General features: G+C 39.2%; 1 protein-coding gene across 3 annotated transcripts in view; it reads left to right on the forward strand.

Annotated features, from left to right (window-relative positions):
* Positions 1-25,545, forward strand: part of MOCS1 (molybdenum cofactor synthesis 1) — a 255,798-nt gene that overhangs the window by 131,679 nt on the left and 98,574 nt on the right. For all 3 annotated transcript variants that reach the window (XM_053712667.1, XM_053712668.1, XM_053712669.1), the window contains exons 7-9: positions 2,581-2,693; positions 21,623-21,733; positions 23,000-23,120. In XM_053712667.1, coding sequence (XP_053568642.1) covers positions 2,581-2,693; positions 21,623-21,733; positions 23,000-23,120 — 345 coding nt within the window. The remainder of the gene's footprint in view (positions 1-2,580; positions 2,694-21,622; positions 21,734-22,999; positions 23,121-25,545) is intronic.

Below are 25,545 nucleotides of genomic sequence, written 5' to 3' on the forward strand. Positions count from 1 at the left end.
GGGGGTGTTAAGGTTAAAGTTAGACTTAGCTTTAGGGGTTAATAAATTTATTAGAGTAGCGGTGAGCTCCTGTCGGCAGATTAGGGGTTAATACTTGAAGTTAGGTGTCGGCAATGTTAGGGAGGGCAGTTTAGGGGTTAATACTATTTATTATAGGGTTATTGAGGCGGGAGTGAGGCGGATTAGGGGTTAATACATTTATTATAGTAGCGCTCAGGTCCGGTCGGCAGATTAGGGGTTAATAAGTGTAGTTAGGTGGAGGCGACGTTGGGGGCGACAGATTAGGGGTTAATAAATATAATATAGGGGTCGGCGATGTTAGGGCAGCAGTTTAGGGTTACATAGGGATAATGTAGGTGGCGGGGGTGTACGGAGCGGCAGTTTAGGGGTTAAAAATAATATGCAGGGGTCAGCGATAGCGGGGGCGGCAGATTAGGGGTTAATAAGTGTAAGGCTAGGGGTGTTTAGACTCGGGGTACATGTTAGAGTGTTAGGTGCAGACGTAGGAAGTGTTTCCCCATAGGAAACAATGGGGCTGCGTTAGGAGCTGAACGCTGCTTTTTTGCAGGTGTTAGTTTTTTTTTCAGCTCAAACAGCCCCATTGTTTTCTATGGGGGAATCGTGCACAAGCACGTTTTTGAAGCTGGCCGCGTCAGTAAGCACCGCTGGTATCGAGAGTTGAAGTTGCGGTAAATATGCTATACGCTCCTTTTTTGGAGCCTAACGCAGCCATTCTGTTAACTCTAAATACCAGCGGTATTTAAAAGGTGCGGCCAGAAAAAAGCCAGCGTAGCTAACGCACCCCTTTGGCCGCAAAACTCTAAATCTAGGCGTTTGTGTTCCTGGTCTTTATTCTTGCAACCAATCACGGTCTGTTAATTAAATAGAGGCTCACTATAGCATTTCCCTATACAAGAACAGTTAACTTCACTATGCAGTGCAAATCTCCTGTTGCTCTGAGGAAGGTGACATGAGACTCACTGTAGCATTGGGGGGGGTGAAATGTGATTGATTGATGATGATTGACCTGTACACAGACAATCTTGTACCGTATGTTCTCCTGTTCCTCTGTGGGGGGGTTGTGACATTTGAGACTCATTGTAGCATTGACCTGTACACAGACAATATTGTGCCGTATGTTCTGTTCCTCTGTGGGGGGGTTGTGACATGTGAGACTCACTATAGCATTGACCTGTGCACAGACAATCTTGTGCAGTATGTTCTCCTGTTCCTCTGGGGGGGGGGGGGGGGGGTGACATGTGAGATTGACTTGTACACAGACAATCTTGTCCAATGTGTTATCCTGTTCCTCAGGGAGGGAGGGGGGGGGGTTGACAAGTGAGACTCACTGTAGCATTGACCTGTACATAGACAATCTTGTGCAGTATGTTCTCCTGTTCCTCTGTGGGGGGGTTGTGACATGTGAGATTCACTGTAGCATTGACCTGTGCACAGACAATCTTGTGCCGTATGTTCTCCTGTTCCTCTGTGGGGGGGTTGTGACACGTGAGACTCACTGTAGCATTGACCTGTACATATACAATCTTGTGCAGTATGTTCTTCTGTTCCTCGGGGGGGGGGGGGGTTTGACAAGTGAGACTCACTGTAGCATTGACCTGTACACAGACAATATTGTGCCGTATTTTCCCCTGTTCTGCGGGGGGGTTGTGACATGTGAGACTCACTGTAGCATTGACCTTTACACAGACAATCTTGTGCCATATGTTCTCTTGTTCTGCGGGGGGGGTTGTGACATGTGAGACTCACTGTAGCATTGACCTTTACATAGACAATCTTGTGCAGTATGTTCTCCTGTTCCTCTGTGGGGGGGTTGTGACATGTGAGACTCACTGTAGCATTGACCTTTACATAGACAATCTTGTGCAGTATGTTCTCCTGTTCCTCTGTGGGGGGGTTGTGACATGTGAGACTCACTGTAGCATGGTTCTGTACTCAAACTCAGGGTAACTACAGTATGTAGTCCATTACATCAGTATCTTGCAAAATTATGTAATTGCAAATGTTTACTATGTTTAAAGTGACATTATAGTCCAAACATTATATGATCTAATTTAAACATGTAATTTTAGCACTACTGACTCTGCAAGTCTATGTATTTAACCTCCGCACAGGGGTACACACATAGTTGAAGTACTGCTTGTAAGCCACAAAGAAGTGCTGGTCTTGGGCAGATACAATCTGTAAGACAATCAGCTTGAGGAGTTGCACAACCTCCAAATCACTCCCTTTAATCCATTTACCAGAAATAGGGAGATGGCCTAACAAATGTTACATGCTCCACATGACCCTTCTATGGAACTAGAGACCATATATGCAGCTCTTTGAATAACCGTTGCCCATTTCTCATCAGAGTCCATAATCTGCCAACTGTATCATTTTCTTTAATGAAAATTAAAATTAGGCTCTAAAAGTGGAAAATAAACTGAAGATAAAGCTATTTGGAATTTGACCTCTAAACTTTCCTCCTCTTTGAATGAGTGACAGACTGCTTGCCTTTTTCTGTGGAATGTAAGCCTTATGTATATCCAATCCAGTTTTATTTTATTATTTCCTCCAAAGGCAATAAATGGAATTTTAAGAAGATGGTGAGCTACCAGGAGATGCTGGATACAATCCGCCAAAAGTGGCCTGAACTGGAAAAAATTCCTACCGAAATTTCCAGCACTTCCAAGGTATGATGTTTTAGAATAATTCATAAGACTAGAATCTGCAGTTATTCTGCTGCCTAATGAATGGGAAGCATATGTAGATACTTTTGTTCAGTGAAGCAGTGACGGCTATGGAGATGCAATTGGTGCTTTCCATAAGCTCCAATAGTAGCGCTTTATCTTCTGCTAATCTATATTTATATTACATACAGCTTGCAAAATAGCAATTGATTTAATAAAGTTTTAATATCTGAAAAACTGCACAATGGAGTACAAAGTACTGAGTTTATTTGTACAGTTAGATATATAATATATAAATATGTTTGCTTATGTTGTATTTCAGAATTTGTTATTTAGGAAAATCATGAACCCGCTCTTTCCTATTGGGAACATCTTCAGGGCAACAGAGGAGCAAGTGGACAGCAGCTTAAATTTAAAGGGACAGTCAAGTAAAAAAAAAACTTCATGATCCAAATAGGGCATGTAATTTTAAACAACTTTCCAATTTACTTTTATCACCAATTTTGCTTTGTTCTTTTGGTATTTTTAGTTTAAAATTAAACCTAGGAGGATCATATGCTAATTTCTTAGACCTTGAAGGCTGCCTCTTATCTGAAAGAAGTTTGACAGTTTTTCACTACTAGAGGGCATTAGTTCATGCGTTTCACATAGATAACACTGAGCTCACGCACGTGAATTTACCAAGGAGTTAGAACTGATTGGCTAAAATGCAAGTCTGTCAAATGAACTGAAATAAGGGGGCAGTCTGCAGAGGCTTAGATGCTAGGTAATTACACTGCTAAAACTTGTATTATTATAACTGTGTTGGTTATGAAAAATTAGGGAATGGGTAATAAAGAGATTATCTATCAATTTAAACAACAAAACATTCTGTTGTTGACTGTCCCTTTAAATAATGTTAAAATAGTAGCTAATGATAGTGCATTCAAATGTTTATTGTGACAATTTGGTGACACGCCTACTAATTATTCAGTTCAGGTGTTTCAGCGACAACCATTGCTAACAGGTGCACAAAATCCAACACATAGCCATGGAATTTCTGTAAACAAACATTGGCAGTACAATGGGTCATACTGAAGAGCTTAGAGACTTTAAAGTGCCACCTGTGCCACAAGTCAGTTTGTAAAATGTCTTCCCTACTAGATTTTATCTAGTCAACTGTAAGTGCTATTGTATAGTTCAAGCAACAAAGGTCCAGCCATGAAGTGTTAAACCACTCAGCCACTTAGTGGGACTGCTGAAGCACTGCATCCCTTACTACAGAGTTCCAAACTGACTCTGGAAGCAACATCTGCACAAGAGCTGTGCTTCAGAAGCTTCATGAAATAGGTTTTCTTAGCTGAGCAGCTCTACACTGCCAAGAGTCGGCTGGAGTGGTATAAAGCATGCTACCAATGATCTCTGGAGCAGTGGAGACATGTTCTCTGAAGTGATCATTTTTATTCACTATCTGGCAGTCTGGTGAAAGAGTCTAAGAGGTCTATGTATCAAAGGTCTTGCGGACCTTATCCGACAGTGCGGATCTGGTCTGCAAGACCTTGCTGAATGCGGAGAGCGATACACTCTACGTATTCAGCATTGCACCAGCAGTTCACAAGAGCTGCTGGTGCAACGCCGCCCCCTGCAGACTTGCGGCCAATCGTCCGCCAGCAGGGAGGTGTCAATCAACTCGATAGGGTTGAATTGTGGCGCGAAGCAGGTGGACAGGGTTATGGAGCAGCGGTCTTTTGACCGCTGCTTCATAACTGCTGTTTCTGGCGAGTCTGAAGACTCGCCAGAAACAGGGGCCCACAAGCTCCATACGGAGCTTGATAAATGGGCCTCTGTGTGGTGGATGCCATGAAAACAGTCCCTACTGGAATGCATAGTGACTACTGTAAAGTTTGGTGTGGGGGGAATAATGGTCTAGGGCTGTTTTTCAGGGTATAGGCTAGCCCCCTTCGTTCCAGTGATGGTCATCTTAATGATATAGAATAAAAACATTTTATATAATTGAGAGCATCCAACTTTGTGGCAACCGTTTAGAAAAGGCTCTGTGCATAATGTGTAACTCATGAAGACATGGTTTGAAGAGGTTTGGTGTGGAGGAATTCAAGTGGGCAGCACAGAGCCCTGACCTCAACCCCTTTGAACACCTTTAGGATGGCTTGGAATGCAAATTGCAAGCCAGATCTTCGGTCCAACTTCAGTGCCTGACCTCTCAAATGCTCTTTTGGGCAAATGGGCACAAATTCCCACAGACACATTTTGAAATCTTGTGGAAAGCCTTCTCAGAAGATCTGCTGCCTCTATAGCAACAAAGGAGTTGCTAACTCCCTACTAATGCCCATAATGTTAGAAAGGGATGATCAACAATCTCATATAGGTGTGATGGTCAGGTGCCCACATACTTTTTTGGCATGTGTGTGTGTGTGTATGTATGTTTGTATGTATGTATGTGTGTGTGTGTGTGTGTGTGTGTGTGTGTGTGTGTGTGTGTGTGTATGTATGTTTGTATGTATGTGTGTGTGTGTGTGTGTGTGTGTGTGTGTGTGTATATATATATATATATATATATATATATATATATATACACACACACAAACTGAAACTAACTGCATTTCAGGATAGAGTTACCTTAAGGAAATGAATTGTTACAGGACCATAGAAAGAAAATTATCCCTAGATCAAAATTATGAAATCTGAAAAAGGTTAAGAAAGAGATGGTTACTATCCCCAACAATATAGTTATCGTGTACAACCACTTAAGAAGTTTATTAAACGATACTGGTGTGATCTGTCAGAGGATAGATTGTTAGGTAGTAAATTTAGTAAATTGAAAAATAACCCCAGTTTGAGGAATAAATTAGTTAGAGAGATATTGAACTGTCTCCAACCTTGTATAACTTCAGACGCTCCTTGAAAACCAACCTATTCAGAGAGGTTTAACATCTCTCCTCCATCTTTCATCCTTACCAAACTAATACATGAACTGCACAAAAGAGTCCGGACTGTACTTAAATATAAGGAATAAGGCAAATCATATGTTGAAAAACAGTATATAATGATTGATAATACTGTCAAAAAAGCGTGTAGCCTTGTCCAATATGAAACAAACTTAGTAATCCTGTATCACTGTGTTGCAACCACATAGATAATTCGTTTACCCCTTACACATGCAAGACTCACTACTATATAGGTGAAAAGTCCAGAGTAACCAACAATATAAGTATGGAAAAACATAATTTTTCTCCAACATTGGTGTGTCCGGTCAACAGCGTCATCCTTACTTGTGGGAAATATCTCTTCCCCAACAGGAAATGGCAAAGAGTCCCAGCAAAGCTGTCCATATAGTCCCTCCTAGGCTCCGCCCACCCCAGTCATTCTCTTTGCCGTTGCACTGTTTAAAATTTAAAGAGACAGTAACGGTTTTGTTTTAAAACGGTTTTTGACAAGTTTAAGCCTGTTTAACATGTCTGCACCTTCATATAAGCTATGTTCTATATGTTTGAAGATCAATGTGTGTGTCCCTTCAAAATTGTGTGATAATTGTGCCATAGCGTCCAAACAAAGTAAGGACAGTATTGCCACAGATAGTAAAGTTGCCCAAGATGATTCATCAGATGAAGGGAGTAGAAATAGTTCTACATCATCTCCTTCTGTGTCTACACCAGTTTTGCCCACGCAGGAGGCCCCTAGTACTTCTAGCGCGCCAATGCTTATTACTATGCAACAATTAACGGCAGTAATGGATAACTCCATAGCAAATATTTTATCCAAAATGCCTGTATATCAGAGAAAGCGTGATTGCTCTGTTTTAAACACTGTATAGCAGGAGGGCGCTGATGATAATTGCTCTGTCATACCCTCACACCAATCTGAAGGGGTCATGAGGGAGGTTTTGTCGGATGGGGAAATTTCAGATTCAGGTAAAATTTCTCAACAGGCAGAACCTGATGTTGTGACATTTAAATTTAAATTAGAGCATCTCCGCGCACTGCTTAAGGAGGTGTTATCTACTCTGGATGATTGTGACAGCCTGGTCATTCCAGAAAAATTATGCAAGATGGACAAGTTCCTAGAGGTTCCGGTGCACCCTGACGCTTTTCCTATACCCAAGCGGGTGGCGGATATAGTGAATAAGGAGTGGGAGAAGCCCGGCATGCCTTTTGTCCCCCCTCCTATATTTAAGAAATTATTTCCTATGGTCGACCCCAGAAAGGACTTATGGCAGACAGTCCCTAAGGTCGAGGGGGCAGTTTCTACGTTAAACAAGCGCACTACTATTCCTATCGAGGATAATTGTGCTTTCAAAGATCCTATGGATAAAAAAATTGGAGGGTTTGCTTAAAAAGATTTTTGTACAGCAAGGTTACCTCCTGCAACCCATTTCGTGCATTGTTCCTCTCACTACGGCAGCGTGGTTCTGGTTTGAGGAACTAGAAAAGTCGCTCAGTAGAGAGACTCCGTATGAGGAGGTTATGGACAGAGTTCACGCACTCAAGTTGGCTAATTCTTTTATTTTAGATGCCGCTTTGCAACTAGCTAGATTAGCGGCGAAAAATTCAGGGTTTGCAATTGTGGCGCGCAGAGCGCTTTGGCTAAAGTCTTGGTCAGCGGATGTATCTTCCAAGACAAAATTGCTTAATATCCCCTTCAAGGGTAAGACTCTCTTTGGGCCAGAATTGAAAGAGATTATTTCAGACATCACTGGGGGAAAGGGCCATGCCCTCCCACAAGATAGGCCTTTCAAAGCCAAGAATAAGTCTAATTTTCGTTCCTTTCGCAATTTCAGGAACGGACCGGCCTCTAACTCTGCATCCTCTAAACAAGAGGGTAATGCCTCTCAAACCAAACCAGCCTGGAAACCGGCACAAAGCTGGAACAAGGGTAAGCAGGCCAAGAAGCCTGCTGCTGCTAACAAAACAGCATGAAGGAGTAGCCCCCGATCCGGGACCGGATCTAGTAGGGGGCAGACTCTCTCTCTTTGCTCAGGCTTGGGCAAGAGATGTTCAGGATCCCTGGACACTAGAAATAGTTTCTCAGGGTTATCTTCTGGAATTCAAGGAACTACCCCCAAGGGGAAGGTTCCACATGTCTCACTTATCCTCAAACCAAATAAAGAGACAGGCATTCTTACATTGTGTAGAAGACCTGTTAAAGATGGGAGTGATAAACCCAGTTCCAATGGCGGAACAAGGAATGGGATTTTACTCAAATCTGTTTGTAGTTCCCAAAAAAGAGGGAACTTTCAGACCAATTCTGGATTTAAAGATCCTAAACAAATTTGTCAGAGTACCATCGTTCAAAATGGAAACCATTCGAACGATTCTACCCACAATCCAGGAAGGTCAATTTATGACTACCGTGGATCTAAAGGATGCGTATCTACATATTCCTATCCACAAAGAACATCATCAGTTCCTAAGGTTCGCCTTTCTGGACAAACATTACCAGTTTGTGGCCCTCCCATTCGGGTTAGCCACTGCTCCAAGGATTTTCACAAAGGTACTCGGATCCCTTCTAGCGGTTCTAAGACCAAGGGGCATTGCAGTAGTACCGTACTTGGACGACATTCTAATACAAGCGTCGTCTCTTTCAAAGGCAAAGGCTCACACAGACATCGTTCTGGCCTTTCTCAGATCTCACGGATGGAAGGTGAACATAGAAAAAGTCGACAAGAGTTCCCTTCTTGGGAACAATAATAGATTCTTTAGAAATGAGGATTTTCCTGACAGAAGTCAGAAAGTCAAAACTTCTAAACGCTTGTCAAGTTCTTCATTCTATTCCTCGTCCTTCCGTAGCTCAGTGCATGGAAGTAGTAGGATTGATGGTTGCAGCAATGGACATAGTTCTTTTTGCGCGAATTCATCTAAGACCATTACAACTGTGCATGCTGAAACAGTGGAATGGGGACTATACAGACTTGTCTCCAGTGATTCAAGTAGATCAGAAGACCAGAGACTCACTCCGTTGGTGGCTAACCCTGGACCACCTGTCCCAGGGAATGAGCTTCCGCAGACCAGAGTGGGTCATCGTCACGACCGACGCCAGTCTAGTGGGCTGGGGCGCGGTCTGGGAATCCCTGAAAGCTCAGGGACTATGGTCTCGAGATAAACATTCTGGAACTGAGAGCGACATTCAATGCTCTCAGGGCTTGGCCTCAACTAGCAAAGGCCAGATTCATAAGATTCCAATCAGACAACATGACGACTGTTGCTTATATCAATCATCAGGGGGGAACAAGGAGTTCCCTGGCGATGAAAGAAGTGACCAAAATAATAAAATGGGCAGAGGATCACTCCTGCCACCTATCTGCGATCCACATCCCAGGTGTGGAAAACTGGGAGGCGGATTATCTGAGTCGTCAGACATTCCATCCGGGGGAGTGGGAACTCCACCCGGAGATCTTTGCCCAGTTGACTCAATTATGGGGCATTCCAGATATGGATCTGATGGCGTCTCGTCAGAACTTCAAGGTTCCTTGCTACGGGTCCAGATCCAGGGATCCCAAGGCGACTCTAGTGGATGCACTAGTAGCGCCTTGGACCTTCAACCTAGCCTATGTGTTTCCACCGTTTCCTCTCATTCCCAGGCTGGTAGCCAGGATCAAGCAGGAGAGGGCCTCGGTGATCTTGATAGCTCCTGCGTGGCCACGCAGGACTTGGTATGCAGACCTGGTGAATATGTCATCGGTGCCACCATGGAAACTACCTTTGAGACAGGATCTTCTTGTACAGGGTCCATTCGAACATCCAAATCTGGTCTCCCTCCAGCTGACGGCTTGGAAATTGAACTCTTGATTCTATCAAAGCGTGGGTTTTCAGATTCGGTGATAGATACTCTAGTTCAAGCCAGAAAACCGGTAACTAGAAAAATTTACCATAAAATATGGAAAAGATATATCTGCTGGTGTGAATCCAAGGGATTCTTATGGAATAAGATCAAAATCCCTAAGATCCTTTCCTTTCTACAAGAGGGTTTGGATAAAGGATTATCAGCGAGTTCTCTAAAGGGACAGATTTCTGCTTTATCTGTCTTATTACACAAACGACTGGCAGCTGTGCCAGATGTTCAAGCATTTGTTCAGGCTCTGGTTAGGATCAAGCCTGTTTACAGACCTTTGACTCCTCCCTGGAGTTTAAATCTAGTTCTTTCAGTTCTTCAAGGGGTTCCGTTTGAACCTCTACATTCCATAGATATTAAGTTGTTATCTTGGAAAGTTTTGTTTTTGGTTGCTATTTCTTCTGCTAGAAGAGTTTCTGAGTAATCTGCTCTGCAGTGTTCTCCGCCCTATCTGGTGTTCCAAGCAGATAAGGTTGTTTTGCGTACTAAGCCTGGTTTTCTTCCAAAGGTTGTTTCTAACAAAAATATTAACCAGGAAATAGTTGTTCCTTCTTTGTGTCCGAATCCAGTTTCAAAGAAGGAACGTTTGTTACACAATTTAGACGTAGTCCGTGCTCTAAAATTCTATTTAGAAGCTACAAAAGAGTTCAGACAAACTTCTTCTCTGTTTGTCGTCTATTCTGGTAAAAGGAGAGGTCAAAAAGCGACTTCTACCTCTCTTTCCTTTTGGCTTAAAAGCATCATCCGATTGGCTTACGAGACTGCCGGACGGCAGCCTCCAGAAAGAATCGCAGCTCACTCCACTAGGGCTGTGGCTTCCACATGGGCCTTCAAGAACGAGGCTTCTGTTGATCAGATATGTAAGGCAGCGACTTGGTCTTCACTGCACACTTTTGCCAAATTTTACAAATTTGATACTTTTGCGTCTTCAGAGGCTATTTTTGGGAGAAAGGTTTTGCAAGCCGTGGTGCCTTCTGTTTAGGTAACCTGATTTGCTCCCTCCCTTCATCCGTGTCCTAAAGCTTTGGTATTGGTTCCCACAAGTAAGGATGACGCCGTGGACCGGACACACCAATGTTGGAGAAAACAGAATTTATGCTTACCTGATAAATTACTTTCTCCAACGGTGTGTCCGGTCCACGGCCCGCCCTGGTTTTTTAATCAGGTTTGATTAATTATTTTCTCTAACTACAGTCACCACGGCACCCTATAGTTTCTCCTGTTTTTATCCTCCTGTCCGTCGGTCGAATGACTGGGGTGGGCGGAGCCTAGGAGGGACTATATGGACAGCTTTGCTGGGACTCTTTGCCATTTCCTGTTGGGGAAGAGATATTTCCCACAAGTAAGGATGACGCCGTGGACTGGACACACCGTTGGAGAAAGTAATTTATCAGGTAAGCATAAATTCTGTTATGTAAGAACTTATAAATTCATTTCTTTCATATTAGCAAGAGTCCATGAGCTAGTGACGTATGGGACACACATTCCTACCAGGAGGGGCAAAGTCTCCCAAACCTCAAAATGCCTACAAATACACCCCTCACCACACCCACAAATCAGTTTAACGTATAGCCAAGAAGTGGGGTGATAAGAAAAAAAGTGTGAAAGCATAAAAAATAAGGAATTGGAATAATTGTGCTTTATACAAAAAAATCATAACCACCACAAAAAAGGGTGGGACTCCTGGACTCTTGCTAATATGAAAGAAATGAATTTATCAGGTAAGTTCTTACATAAATTATGTTTCTCTTGTTAAGTGTGTTCAGTCCACGGGTCATCCATTACTTATGGGATATATTCTCCTTCCCAACAGGAAGTTGCAAGAGGATCACCCAAGCAGAGCTGCTATATAGCTCCTCCCCTCACATGTCATACCCAGTCATTCTCTTGCAACCCTCAACAAAGAAGGAGGTCGCGAGAGGAGCTGGAGTTTTTACTTAACTATTCTTCAATCAAAAGTTTGTTATTTTAAATGGCACCGGAGTGTGCTGTTTTTCTATCTCAGGCAGTATTTGGAAGAAGAAACTGCCTGCATTTTTTATCTATGATCTTAGCAGGCGTAACTAAGATCCACTGGCTGTTCTCGACATTCTGAGGAGTGGGGTAACTTCAGAAACTGGGAATAGCATGCGGGGTCCTCCGCAAATGAGGTATGTGCAGTACTTTATTTTCTGGGAATGGAATTGACTAAGAAAATACTGCTGTTACCATATGATGTAAGTACAGCCTTAAATGCAGTAGTAGCAACTGGTATCAGGCTGATAAATGTATGCACAGTCGAGTTATATTCTAGGGACTAGAATTTGACTGAGAAAATACTGTTAACACTGAAATAATACTTAAGCCTTCTCTGCAGTGGTAGCGACTGGTAGCAGGCTTAGTGATAGCTTTGCATGACATTGACAAATGTTGTTTTTTAATAAAACGTTTACTGGCATGTTATTCGTTTTTGTGAGGTACTTTGGTGATAAATCGCTTTGGGCATGATTTTTTTCCACATGGCTAACATATTTTTCTGCATGGAAACCGTTATATCAGGGCTCCCGCTGTTGTGATTGGAGTGGAAGGGCCCTTGTTTTAGCGCCTTGTTGCGCAGTTAAAATTATTGCACAGTCTTTCTGCTTCTTCCTCCTTGATCCAGGACGTCTCTAGAGAGCTCAGGGGTCTGCAAATTTCATTTGTGAGGGAGGTAATCAGTCACAGCAGATCTGTGACAGTGTGCTGACTGTGATTAAAAGCGTTAAATCTTAATTGATATCTGTTTTATCCGTTTTGGGTATTGAGAGGTTAATCATCCTTTTGCTAATGGGTGCAATCCTCTGCTAATAATACACTTCTTGTTAAGAATTGTTTAATTATATCTGCATTTTTGAAGCGCTGCAGCGTTTTTTATATTGCTTGTAAACTTATTGAAAGTGATTTCCAAGCTTGTTAGTTTCATTGCTAAGTCTGTTTTAAACATGTCTGATTCAGAGGAAACGGTTTGTTCATCAAGGGGGAACCAGGAGTTCCCTAGCGATGTTGGAAGTCTCGAAGATAATTCGCTGGGCAGAGTCTCACTCTTGCCACCTGTCAGCGATTCACATCCCAGGCGTAGAGAACTGGGAGGCGGATTTCCTAAGTCGCCAGACTTTTCATCCGGGAGAGTGGGAACTTCACCCGGAGGTATTTGCTCAACTGATTCGTCGTTGGGGCAAACCGGATCTGGATCTCATGGCATCTCGCCAGAACGCGAAGCTTCCTTGTTACGGATCCAGGTCCAGGGACCCGGGAGCGGTGCTGGTAGATGCATTAGCAGCCCCTTGGGTTTTCAACATAGCTTATGTGTTTCCACCATTTCCGTTGCTACCTCGGCTGATTGCCAGGATCTAACAGGAGAGGGCATCGGTAATTCTGATAGCGCCTGCGTGGCCACGCAGGACCTGGTATGCAAACCTAGTGGACATGTCGTCCTGTCCACCATGGTCTCTTCCTCTGAGGCAGGATCTTCTAATTCAGGGTCCTTTCAACCATCCAAACCTAATTTCTCTGAGGCTGACTGCCTGGAAATTGAACGCTTGATTCTATTGATACATTAATACAGGCTCGGAAACCTGTGACAAGAAAAATTTACCATAAGATATGGCGTAAATATTTATATTGGTGCGAATCCAAGAGTTACTCATGGAGTAAGGTTAGGATTCCTAGGATATTAGCTTTTCTACAAGAGGGTTTAGAAAAGGGTTTATCCGCTAGTTCGCTAAAGGGACAGATTTCAGCTCTGTCTATTCTTTTACACAAACGTCTGGCAGAGCATCCAGACGTCCAGGCCTTTTGTCAGGATTTGGCTAGAATTAAGCCTGTGTTTAAAGCTGTTGCTCCTCCGTGGAGCTTAAACTTGGTTCTTAAAGTTCTTCAGGGTGTTCCGTTTGAACCCCTTCATTCCATTGATATTAAGCTTTTATCTTGGAAAGTTTTGTTTTTGATGGCTATTTCCTCGGCTCGAAGAGTCTCTGAGTTATCTGCCTTACATTGTGATTCTCCTCATCTGATCTTTTATTCAGACAAGGTAGTTCTGTGTACTAAACCTGGGTTCTTACCTAAGGTTGTTTCTAACAGGAATATCAATCAAGAGATTGTTGTTCCATCATTATGTCCTAATCCTTCTTCAAAGAAGGAACGTCTTTTGCATAATCTAGACGTGGTCCGTGCTCTGAAGTTCTACTCACAGGCAACTAAAGATTTTAGACAAACTTCTTCTCTGTTTGTCGTTTACTCTGGACAGAGGAGAGGTCAAAAGGCTTCGGCTACCTCTCTCTCTTTTTGGCTTCGTAGCATAATACGTTTAGCCTATGAGACTGCTGGACAGCAGCCTCCTGAAAGAATTACAGCTCATTCCACCAGAGCTGTGGCTTCCACCTGGGCCTTTAAGAATGAGGCCTCTGTTGAACAGATTTGCAAGGCTGCAACTTGGTCTTCACTTCATACTTTTTCCAAATTTTACAAATTTGACACTTTCGCTTCTTTGGAGGCTTGTTTTGGGAGAAAGGTTCTACAGGCAGTGGTTCCTTCTGTTTAATGTTCCTGCCTTGTCCCTCCCATCATCCGTGTACTTAGCTTTGGTATTGGTATCCCATAAGTAATGGATGACCCGTGGACTGAACACACTTAACAAGAGAAAACATAATTTATGCTTACCTGATAAATTTATTTCTCTTGTAGTGTGTTCAGTCCACGGCCCGCCCTGTCTTTTTCAGGCAGGTTCTAAATTTTAAAATTATAACTCCAGTCACCACTGCACCTTATAGTTTCTCCTTTCTTGTCTTGTTTCGGTCGAATGACTGGATATGACATGTGAGGGGAGGAGCTATATAGCAGCTCTGCTTGGGTGATCCTCTTGCAACTTCCTGTTGGGAAGGAGAATATATCCCATAAGTAATGGATGACCCGTGGACTGAACACACTACAAGAGAAATAAATTTATCAGGTAAGCATAAATTATGTTTTTCTTTCATGTAATTAGCAAGAGTCCATGAGCTAGTGACGTATGGGATAATGACTACCCAAGATGTGGATCTTCCACGCAAGAGTCACTAGAGAGGGAGGGATAAAATAAAGACAGCCAATTCCGCTGAAAAAAATCCACACCCAAAATAAAGTTTAAATCTTATAATGAAAAAAACTGAAATTATAAGCAGAAGAATCAAACTGAAACAGCTGCCTGAAGTACTTTTCTACCAAAAACTGCTTCAGAAGAAGAAAACACATCAAAATGGTAGAATTTAGTAAAAGTATGCAAAGAAGACCAAGTGGCTGCTTTGCAAATCTGATCAACTGAAGCTTCATTCCTATACGCCCAGGAAGTAGAAACTGACCTAGTAGAATGAGCTATAATCCTTTGAGGCGGAGTTTTACCCGACTCGACATAGGCATGATGAAACAAAGATTTGACCAAGATGCCAAAGAAATGGCAGAAGCCTTCTGACTTTTCCTAGAACCGGAAAAGATAACAAATAGACTAGAAGTCTTTTGGAAATCCTTAGTAGCTTCAACATAATATTTCAAAGCTCTAACTACATCCAAAGAATGCAACAACTTTTCCTTAGAATTCTTAGGATTAGGACACAATGAAGGAACCACAATTTCTCTACTAATGTTGTTAGAATTCACAACCTTAGGTAAAAATTTAAAAGAAGTTCGCAACACCGCCTTATCCTGATGAAAAATCAGAAAAGGAGACTCACAAGAAAGAGCAGATAATTCAGAAACTCTTCTAGCAGAAGAGATGGCCAAAAGAAACAAAACTTTCCAAGAAAGTAATTTAATGTCCAGCGAATGCATAGGTTCAAACGGAGGAGCTTGAAGAGCCCCCAGAACCAAATTCAAACTCCAAGGAGGAGAGATTGACTTAATAACAGGTTTTATACGAGCCAAAGCTTGTACAAAACAATGAATATCAGGAAGACTAGCAATCTTTCTGTGAAAAAGAACAGAAAGAGCAGAGATTTGACCTTTCAAGGAACTTGCAGACAAACCTTTATCCAAACCATCCTGAAGAAACTGTAAAATTCTAGGAATTCTAAAAGAATGCCAAGAAAAATTATGAGAAAAACACCAAGAAATGTAAATCTTCCAGACTCGATAATATATCTTCCTAGATACAGTTTTACGAGCCTGTAACATAGTATTAATCACAGAGTCAGAGAAACCTCTATGACTGAGAATCAAGCGTTCAATCTCCATACCTTCAAATTTAAGGATTTGAGAACCTAATGGAAATAAGGACCTTGCGATAGAAGGTCTGGTCTTAACGGAAGAGTCCACGGTTGGCAAGTGGCCATCCGGACAAGATCCGCATACCAAAACCTGTGAGGCCATGCTGGAGCTACCAGCAGAATAAACGAACGTTCCTTTAGAATCTTGGAAAAAGAACTATAGGCGGAAAGATATAAGCAGGATGATACTTCCAAGGAAGTGACAATGCATCCACTGCTTCCGCCTGAGGATCCCTGGATCTGGACAGATACCTGGGAAGCTTCTTGTTTAGATGAGAAGCCATCAGATCTATTTCTGGAAGTCCCCATATTTGAACAATCTGAAGAAATACCTCTGGGTGAAGAAACCATTCGCCTGGATGTAGCGTTTGGCGACTGAGATAATCTGCTTCCCAACTGTCTATACCTGGGATATGAATCGCAGAAATTAGACAGGAGCTGGATTCCGCCCATACAAGTATTCGAGAGACTCCTTTCATAGCCAGAGGACTGTGAGTTCCTCCTTGATGATTGACATATGCCACGGTTGTGACATCGTCCGTCTAGAAACAAATGAACGACTCTCTCTTTAGAAGAGGCCACGACTGAAGAGCTCTGAAAATTGCACGGAGTTCCAAAAATGTTGATTGGTAATCTCGCCTCCTGAGATTCCCAAACCCCTTGTGCTGTCAGAAACCCCCATACAGCTCCCCAACCTGTCAGACTTGCATCCATTGAGATAGCACAGGAGTTATCAGCGCTTAAAATCTAAAAAGGATACCTAAGCCACTCTCCACTATCTCCTCAAGATAGAAAATGGACAAACAATATGGCGAATGAGAGGGCGCTAATAAGCTTGGTATACTTAACACACCTAATTATTTAAGATTAGGTCAAAACAAAAAATAAATCATAAGCGGTGTATCTTGTCAATCTTTTACTAGTGGAAATAATCCCTGATACATAAATTCATAAAACAGTATATGAAAACATTTGAAGACACATGAATTAAAATTAGATACAATATTTATGACTAGTGCTGTAGGAATACCACCCTGATATAAAAATATATATTTACAATAAGCGCTTTTTAAAATTGCATTGATCAGTGTTTGATTCCTTAAAATCAATTGGTTTATTCCTGGATATAAGGGACAGTCTTTATAGTCCTTATAAATTTTCAACAGATGAAATCACTTTTGGTTGTATGGTTTATTGCATACAAAACTATCAGTGTGATAAAATTAATATACTGGATAAAAGCAATAAAATGTTCCTTATTTACGATACTTTGTATCCTTGCTTGGTTATATATATAACTTTAACTCACAGAAAGTTGCAGCGACTGTATCCAGATGTCGCTGTGATGTATTTCAGAGACTGTGGTCTTTAATCGTAACACGCTCCTTGCGTGTGGGCCGCTTTATGTGCTGCAGCTCCTATCCTCTGGCACAGGATTCTCAACTCCCTCCGTGGGGAGGTTACCGGCAGAGGTACGCCGCTCTTTGCGTGTGAATATCTGATGAGCTGTTAACTTTCTGTTTCCAATACTCACAGCTCCCTGTTTGTGACAAGCAGTCTTGATGTAAGTATGATCCTCGAGGTGAATGGGCACCCGCTCTTAGCGTTAATAAAGCCCACACACATGGGTGAAACGCGTAGAAGTTGAAGTTGCCTGTTACCAGAACCAAACCCACTAGGTACCTAGTATTTACCCGCGCGTATTAACGCTAAGAGCAGGTGCCCATTCACCTCGAGGATCATACTTACATCAAGACTGCTTATCACAAACAGGGAGCTGTGAGTATTGGAAACAGAAAGTTAACAGCTCATCAGATATTCACACGCAAAGAGCGGCGTACCTCTGCCGGTAACCTCCCCACGGAGGGAGTCGAGAATCCTGTGCCAGAGGATAGGAGCTGCAGCACATAAAGCGGCCCACACGCAAGGAGCGTGTTACGATTAAAGACCACAGTCTCTGAAATACATCACAGCGACATCTGGATACAGTCGCTGCAACTTTCTGTGAGTTAAAGTTATATATATAACCAAGCAAGGATACAAAGTATCGTAAATAAGGAACATTTTATTGCTTTTATCCAGTATATTAATTTTATCACACTGATAGTTTTGTATGCAATAAACCATACAACCAAAAGTGATTTCATCTGTTGACTATAAAGACTGTCCCTTATATCCAGGAATAAACCAATTGATTTTAAGGAATCAAACACTGATCAATGCAATTTTAAAAAGCGCTTATTGTAAATATATATTTTTATATCAGGGTGGTATTCCTACAGCACTAGTCATAAATATTGTATCTAATTTTAATTCATGTGTCTTCAAATGTTTTCATATACTGTTTTATGAATTTATGTATCAGGGATTATTTCCACTAGTAAAAGATTGACAAGATACACCGCTTATGATTTATTTTTTGTTTTGACCTAATCTTAAATAATTAGGTGTGTTAAGTATACCAAGCTTATTAGCGCCCTCTCATTCGCCATATTGTTTGCATCCATTGAGATCACAGTCTAGGTTGGAAGAACAAAAGAAGCCCCCTGAACTAAACGATGGTGGTCTGTCCACTACGTCAGAGAGTGTCGAACAATCGGTTTTAAAGATATTAATTGAGATATCTTTGTATAATCCCTGCACCACTGGTTCAGCATACAGAGCTGAAGAGGTCGCATGTGAAAACGAGCAAAGGGGATCGCTTCCAATGCAGCAGTCATAAGACCTAGAATTTCCATGCATAAGGCAATTTCAGACGCCTCTTGTCCGTCATAGACAGAATCAAGAACACTGAATCTATCAGGAAACCTAAAAAGGTTACCCTTGTCTGAGGAATGAAACAAACTTTTTGGTAAATTGATCCTCCAACCATGTTCTTGAAGAAACAACACTTATAAAAGACTGGAAAGGTTCTTTCTAGTGAAAATGAGCAAAGGGAATTGAATCCAATGCTGTGGCCATAAGACCTAAAACTTCTATGCATATATAGCAACTGAAGGAAATAATAGAGACTAAAGGTACCGATAGACGGAACCCAATAACATTATCCCTTGTCTGATAGAGACAAGGACAGTGACACAAACTATCTGGAAACCTAAAAAAGGTGACCCTTGTGTGAGGAATCAAGAGCTTTTGAAAAGAAGATCCTCTATGTCCTGAAGAGTAAGTGAATCATATGAGATTCCGCATCCTCAGAAAATAATCTGAATGAAAACAGAAAAATGAAAATATGCACCTTACCAGCCAAGCTGGAATACGGCACGTACATTGCAAAATTAGGGAGCTGATTTCGAACTCCAAATATAGACATGTTACTTGGGAAAGAACTCAGTAATTCGTTCCTTAATAAGAACAACCAAACCAGTATAAGCTTAAAGCTTAAAGTTTTTTAATTATTGAAGTTTCAAATGACCAACAACATACTGATTTATCCTTCTCTGATGATGTTTTTTTTCTCTTTCAGAAATTTTTTTCATCAGATATTGACACTAACAAATCTACTTTTTTATTATTTTTCTATTATTAAAGTACATTTGTTCTTTGTTGAAACGGTGTTGATTATTTTGGATATTAAGGTAACTAGTTCTTTAAGACTAGCTGACATTATTTCTGCCTATTTATTTCTTCTGTGTTTTCAGAGGTTTTCTTTCCAATTCCCTATACTAGGGAATGGAATAGGCTGAGAATTTTCTTTTATTCCTTCTTCAAAGGTTTTAAACTATATTCTTTGCCAGCAGTTAAACTCAATTTGGAGGGTTCTCCAATTTAATGGGGCTATCTCTATTTCTACTAATTATGCTATTGTTTCTATAGCAAAATAGTATTTATTTTCCTTTAGATAGTTGTAACTTATTTATGGAAAATTATTTAGTTTCAGGTACTTTTCTTGGTCCTGTGATTTATTTGGATATTGCAATTGCTTCATTTTCTCTGTTTACTTTAAGATCAAGTATCAGATTATGATTTATTTTAGCATTGTTAAAGAGACAACATTTACTAGACTAGGTGCTGTTGCATTTGTCTTGTTGTTTTGCATTTATTGACTATGCAAGTCCACTGTATTGGCTGGTCCTTTAAACTGGACTATCATGCTAATAATTTAATTTGTGTCTTCATTTTATTGAATATTTTCACAAATGAGGGTTAATCTATGTCTTTAGCTTTTTTAGCTAGAAGAATTTTGTGATTTTTAAAAAAAAATTAAAAAAAATCCATATTTCTTTTGTTCTAAGATAATCAATTATTTGTTTTATAATTGGATTCAATTCTTAACTGTTACTCTGGGCTTCAAGGTTGAGTTCTAAGTCTAAAAATTTAGGAATGTCCTCTGCTCTTTAATCTTGACTAAGTATAGATGTGCAATTGAATAACTTCTGTCTTAAGTTTATTTGCAATCTGGAAACATTGTTCTTTATTCTGTAGTCCATTTCAATGTATGTATAGTTTCTCTATTTTCACATTTGTATTATGTCTTGAATGTGATTTGTTAATACTTGTGATTTACTATGCACCCGGTGTGGGAGGGTTCACACCTTGTTTTAAGGAGTCCTTACACACCTGTTAGTTAGCTCTGATGAAGTGCCTAATGGGGCAGGAAACACGTCAGCGGTAATCAGGTCTGTGTCCACTGTGCCTTTGTTTTTCTTATCCACGGTATACTAATAAAGAGGATGTTTTAATTATATATCATCAGCCTTTCTGTCGTCTTACATTGGGTTACTGTCTTTTTCTACGGTGCTGTAAAATCTTGTTTCCTAATACATGAACTGCCTGACTCACTGCTGCAACTACAACCGATGTGACAAGCTACCCCCAACCTTATGTCTCTGCACCCTAATCCTGTAGACTTTGAGCTCTCTGGAGCAGGGCCCTCTTCCTCCTGTACTAGATTTGTTTAGTTTTGTTATGTTTTGTATTTTATCACAAATCCTTGTCATTGTATACCCCTATCATTGTACCCAGCGCTACGTAATTTGGTGGCGCTATACAAATAAATTATAATAATTGGGCCATCAAGTGTTGAGAAAAGAACAGAAAGGAAACATCTGCAATCACTGGGGACATTCTTATGAAGCATTTGTGCTGAATGCCACTCAATTCATGGTCGGAATATGGTGACACATCCAAGATCACGTAAAAACGTTTTTTATTAAAAACATTGTACATGTGGAACCTAATGTGTCATTTATATAATTTAAGTGTTCTTGTGGACTGGTTTATGTAGGAGAAACCACTAAATCTGTTAGAGTACAACAACACAAAGCTGCTGTTTGTGAACTTGATCTGACAAAATCCCTGTAGCCCATCATTTTACTCTGATAAGCAATAACAAAAGACAACTCAGATTTCAAGTTGTTGGTTTGGTGAGAAGGGGACAAAACAGACAAAAACTATTAGATGAAAAAGATGATTAGTAACTTTTCTACCCTGACTAATAAAACTATTGTAATATTTTTGCACATAGATATATAAGGACAATGCTACATTTTTATTAAATAGTGAAAAATGTAATATTGTTTCCTTTTATGTTCATCAGAACTTCTCTACTAAATCAAATAAAAATAAACTATGAATTATACTAACAAAATTAATCATCTTCATTTATAAGTAGTATAGTGGCACCATTTATACAGATCTTGCTTGTCTTTTTCCTCCTAGTTTTTTTTCTTCTGTATTTATATGTAAACGTTAGGCTCGTATTAACCACAAAGGTGATTTTGTTGTGTGTAGTTTTTTTTTAATGTATTAATTTGTTTTTTTGTAAATAAGTGATTGCACTTATCTTTAACCATTCTTAATCTTTGTGATTTGCCCTCTGTATACATCTCTTCCAATATCTCTTTATTGTTTCAGTCTTACAGGGTACCCCATTTCCAGGGGAAAATTGGATTTATCACATCAATGTCTGAGCATTTTTGTGGGTCCTGTAATCGTCTCAGAATCACAGCTGATGGGAACCTTAAGGTACAACTTCATTGTGAATGCTTCCTGTGTATAGTGAATCTTAAAGGGATACTGAACCCACATTTTTTCTTTCATATAGAGCATGCTTAATGCAGCCACTTATCAGCAAGCTCTATCCAGAGTGCTGGACCGAAAATAGACCAGCTCACAAACTTACATTCCTGCTTTTTTAAATAAAGATACTAAAAGAACGAAGAAAAAAATGATAATAGGAGTAAATTAGAGCATGCCATTTTAAGCAACTTTATATCTGAATCATGAAAGGTTCAGTATCCCTTTAATATGTCCTCCCTATGCCAGAAAACAGCCAGAGAGCTTCTTGTAATGTATACAAAAACATCAAATTTCAATCATTTGTATTTGCTCTTGCGTGAAAGCGCTAAATAGTGCACCACTTGTAATCTGGCCCATACCATGCAGTCTGGTACTTGAGTTGCCAGTGTGGACAACCCGCACCTGATAATGTGCTTATTCTGCAGCAGTTTAGCTTATTCAAGGGATATGAAACCCCCCAATAAAAAAACATGTTTGTGACTCAGACAGAACAAACCATTTTAAAATAGTTTCTAATTTATGTCTTTTATCAAATTTGCTTAATTGCCATGATATTCTGTGTTGAAGAGATACTTAGGTAGGTATCTGGGGCACTACATAGCAGAAAAATTGACTGCCATCTAGTGCTCTTGCAAATTTAGTGCTCCAGAAATGGGTTGACTACTAAGCATACATCCCTGCTTATCAACAAAAGATACTAAGAAAACGTGATAATAGAAATAAATTAGAAAATAGTTTAAAATAGCTGTTCTGTCTGAATCATGAAAGAAAAGTATTGGGGTTCATATCCCTTTAACTCTTGTACCATGTCTAATATATAATATTAGTAAGAATTGTAACATGATCACATGGAATATTACAATATTATTCATTAGAAGTGTTTCTGACAACAAAGTGAAACATTTTGAAACCTATAAGCAGAGAACTATATTTTCCTCCTTTTCCTGGTGCGTTGTAATTTGTCTCTCTCTTGATTTTATGAGCGATAATCGTAACAAACTACATCCATGTTTGTACCAATCTGAGAACCCTACTCAAAATATATATCACAAGTTTTATGTAATCAGTTTTTTTCTGACTATATAAGTTTTATAGCAAATTCATGTACCACTGCTGATTATATTTTGTACTGCTTTCTGTGTTTATCGTTATTAACCTATTGTGGTGTGAAAGCACACGCGTTTATTCTCACTGGCAATATCTTGATCACAGGTGTGCCTTTTTGGGAATTCGGAGGTTTCTCTGCGGGACTGTTTGCGCTCTGGAGCTATTGAGGAAGAGCTAGTTCAGATTGTTGGTGCAGCGGTCGGCAGGAAGAAGAAACAGCATGCAGGCATGTTCTATAATTATGTCTTTACTTTGTATTAAACAGCAGATTTTGTTTGAAAGGATATTTATAACTATCATTATTTTTATCAGTCGTATGTTGTGTTTCTATTTGGATTCATTATTAATGCATATGTTTTACCAAGTTAGATTGTTTAGGACTTATCTAGTTATATCAAACTGTAAATGAAGTACAACATAAAAACAGAAGAGCAACAGTTAACCAGGTTAAAATATATTTGTATGAAAAACATGAAGTTAAATCAGTTTGAACAGGACGCCATTCTTACAGGCACAGGTAGGCAGGCTTTATTAAAGGAATATGAGACACAAAACATTTTTTGTATCTGATTCACACAGAGAATACAATTTAAAGAAAGTTTCCAATTTACTTTTGCTCTGAAATGTGCTGCATTCCCATGGTATTCTTTGTGGAAGAGATGCCTAGATAGGTGACTGGAGCACTAAATGACACGTGCACTCTCCTGAGTTTACGTCACTGCTTTTAAACAAAAGATACCAAAAAAACAAACAAAAAAATATAAGTCATTTAGACAGCTGTTTAAATCTGCATGTTCTATCTGAATTGTGCAAGAACATGTTTGGGTTTTTATATCCCTTTTAGAGCCAGCATAGGTATAAATCACTTGGGTTTGCCATCTCTGTAAGTAAAAATACTCACATATAGAATAATAATTACAGCAGACATGTAGAATAATAATAATAATTACAGCAGGCATGTAGAATAATAATAATTACAGCAGACATGTAGAATAATAATAATTACAGCAGACATGTAGAATAATACTAATTACAGCAGGCATGTAGAATAATACTAATTACAGCAGACATGTAGAATAATAATAATTACAGCAGGCATGTAGAATAATAATAATTACAGCAGACATGTAGAATAATAATAATTACAGCAGACATGTAGGATAATACTAATTACAGCAGACATGTAGAATACTAATTACAGCAGACATATAGAATAATAATAATTACAGCAGACATATAGAATAATAATAATTACAGCAGACATATAGAATAATAATAATTACAGCAGACATATAGAATAATAATAATTACAGCAGACATGTAGAATAATAATAATTACAGCAGGCATGTAGAATAATAATAATTACAGCAGACATGTAGAATAATACTAATTACAGCAGACATGTAGAATAATAATAATTACAGCAGGCATGTAGAATAATAATAATTACAGCAGACATGTAGAATAATAATAATTACAGCAGACATGTAGGATAATACTAATTACAGCAGACATGTAGAATACTAATTACAGCAGACATATAGAATAATAATAATTACAGCAGACATATAGAATAATAATAATTACAGCAGACATATAGAATAATAATAATTACAGCAGACATGTAGAATAATAATAATTACAGCAGACATGTAGAATAATAATAATTACAGCAGACATGTAGAATAATAATAATTACAGCAGACATGTAGAATAATAATAATTACAGCAGACATATAGAATAATAATAATTACAGCAGACATGTAGAATAATAATAGTGACAACAGACATGTAGGATAATACTAATTACAGCAGACATGTAGAATACTAATTACAGCAGACATATAGAATAATAATAATTACAGCAGACATATAGAATAATAATAATTACAGCAGACATATAGAATAATAATAATTACAGCAGACATATAGAATAATAATAATTACAGCAGACATGTAGAATAATAATAATTACAGCAGACATGTAGAATAATAATAATTACAGCAGACATGTAGAATAATAATAATTACAGCAGACATATAGAATAATAATAATTACAGCAGACATGTAGAATAATAATAGTGACAACAGACATGTAGAATAATAATAATAATGACAGCAGACATGTAGAATAATAATAATAATGACAGCAGACATGTAGAATAATACTAATTACAACAGACATGTAGAATAATAATAATAGTGACAGCAGACATGTAGAATAATAATAATAATGACAGCAGACATGTAGAATAATAATAATAGTGACAGCAGACATGTAGAATAATAATAATAATAATAATGACAGCAGACATGTAGAATAATAATAATAATGACAACAGACATGTAGAATAATAATAATAGTGACAGCAGGCATGTAGAATAATAATAATAATGACAGCAGGCATGTAGAATAATAATAATAATGACAGCAGGCATGTAGAATAATAATAATAATGACAACAGACATGTAGAATAATAATAATAGTGACAGCAGACATGTAGAATAATAATAATAATAATAATTACAGCAGACATGTAGAATAATAATAATAATGACAGCAGGCATGTAGAATAATAATAATAATGACAACAGACATGTAGAATAATAATAATAATTACAGCAGGCATGTAGGATAATACCAATT

Source organism: Bombina bombina, chromosome 4 (genome assembly GCF_027579735.1).
Source record: "Bombina bombina isolate aBomBom1 chromosome 4, aBomBom1.pri, whole genome shotgun sequence".
Taxonomy (NCBI): domain Eukaryota; kingdom Metazoa; phylum Chordata; class Amphibia; order Anura; family Bombinatoridae; genus Bombina; species Bombina bombina.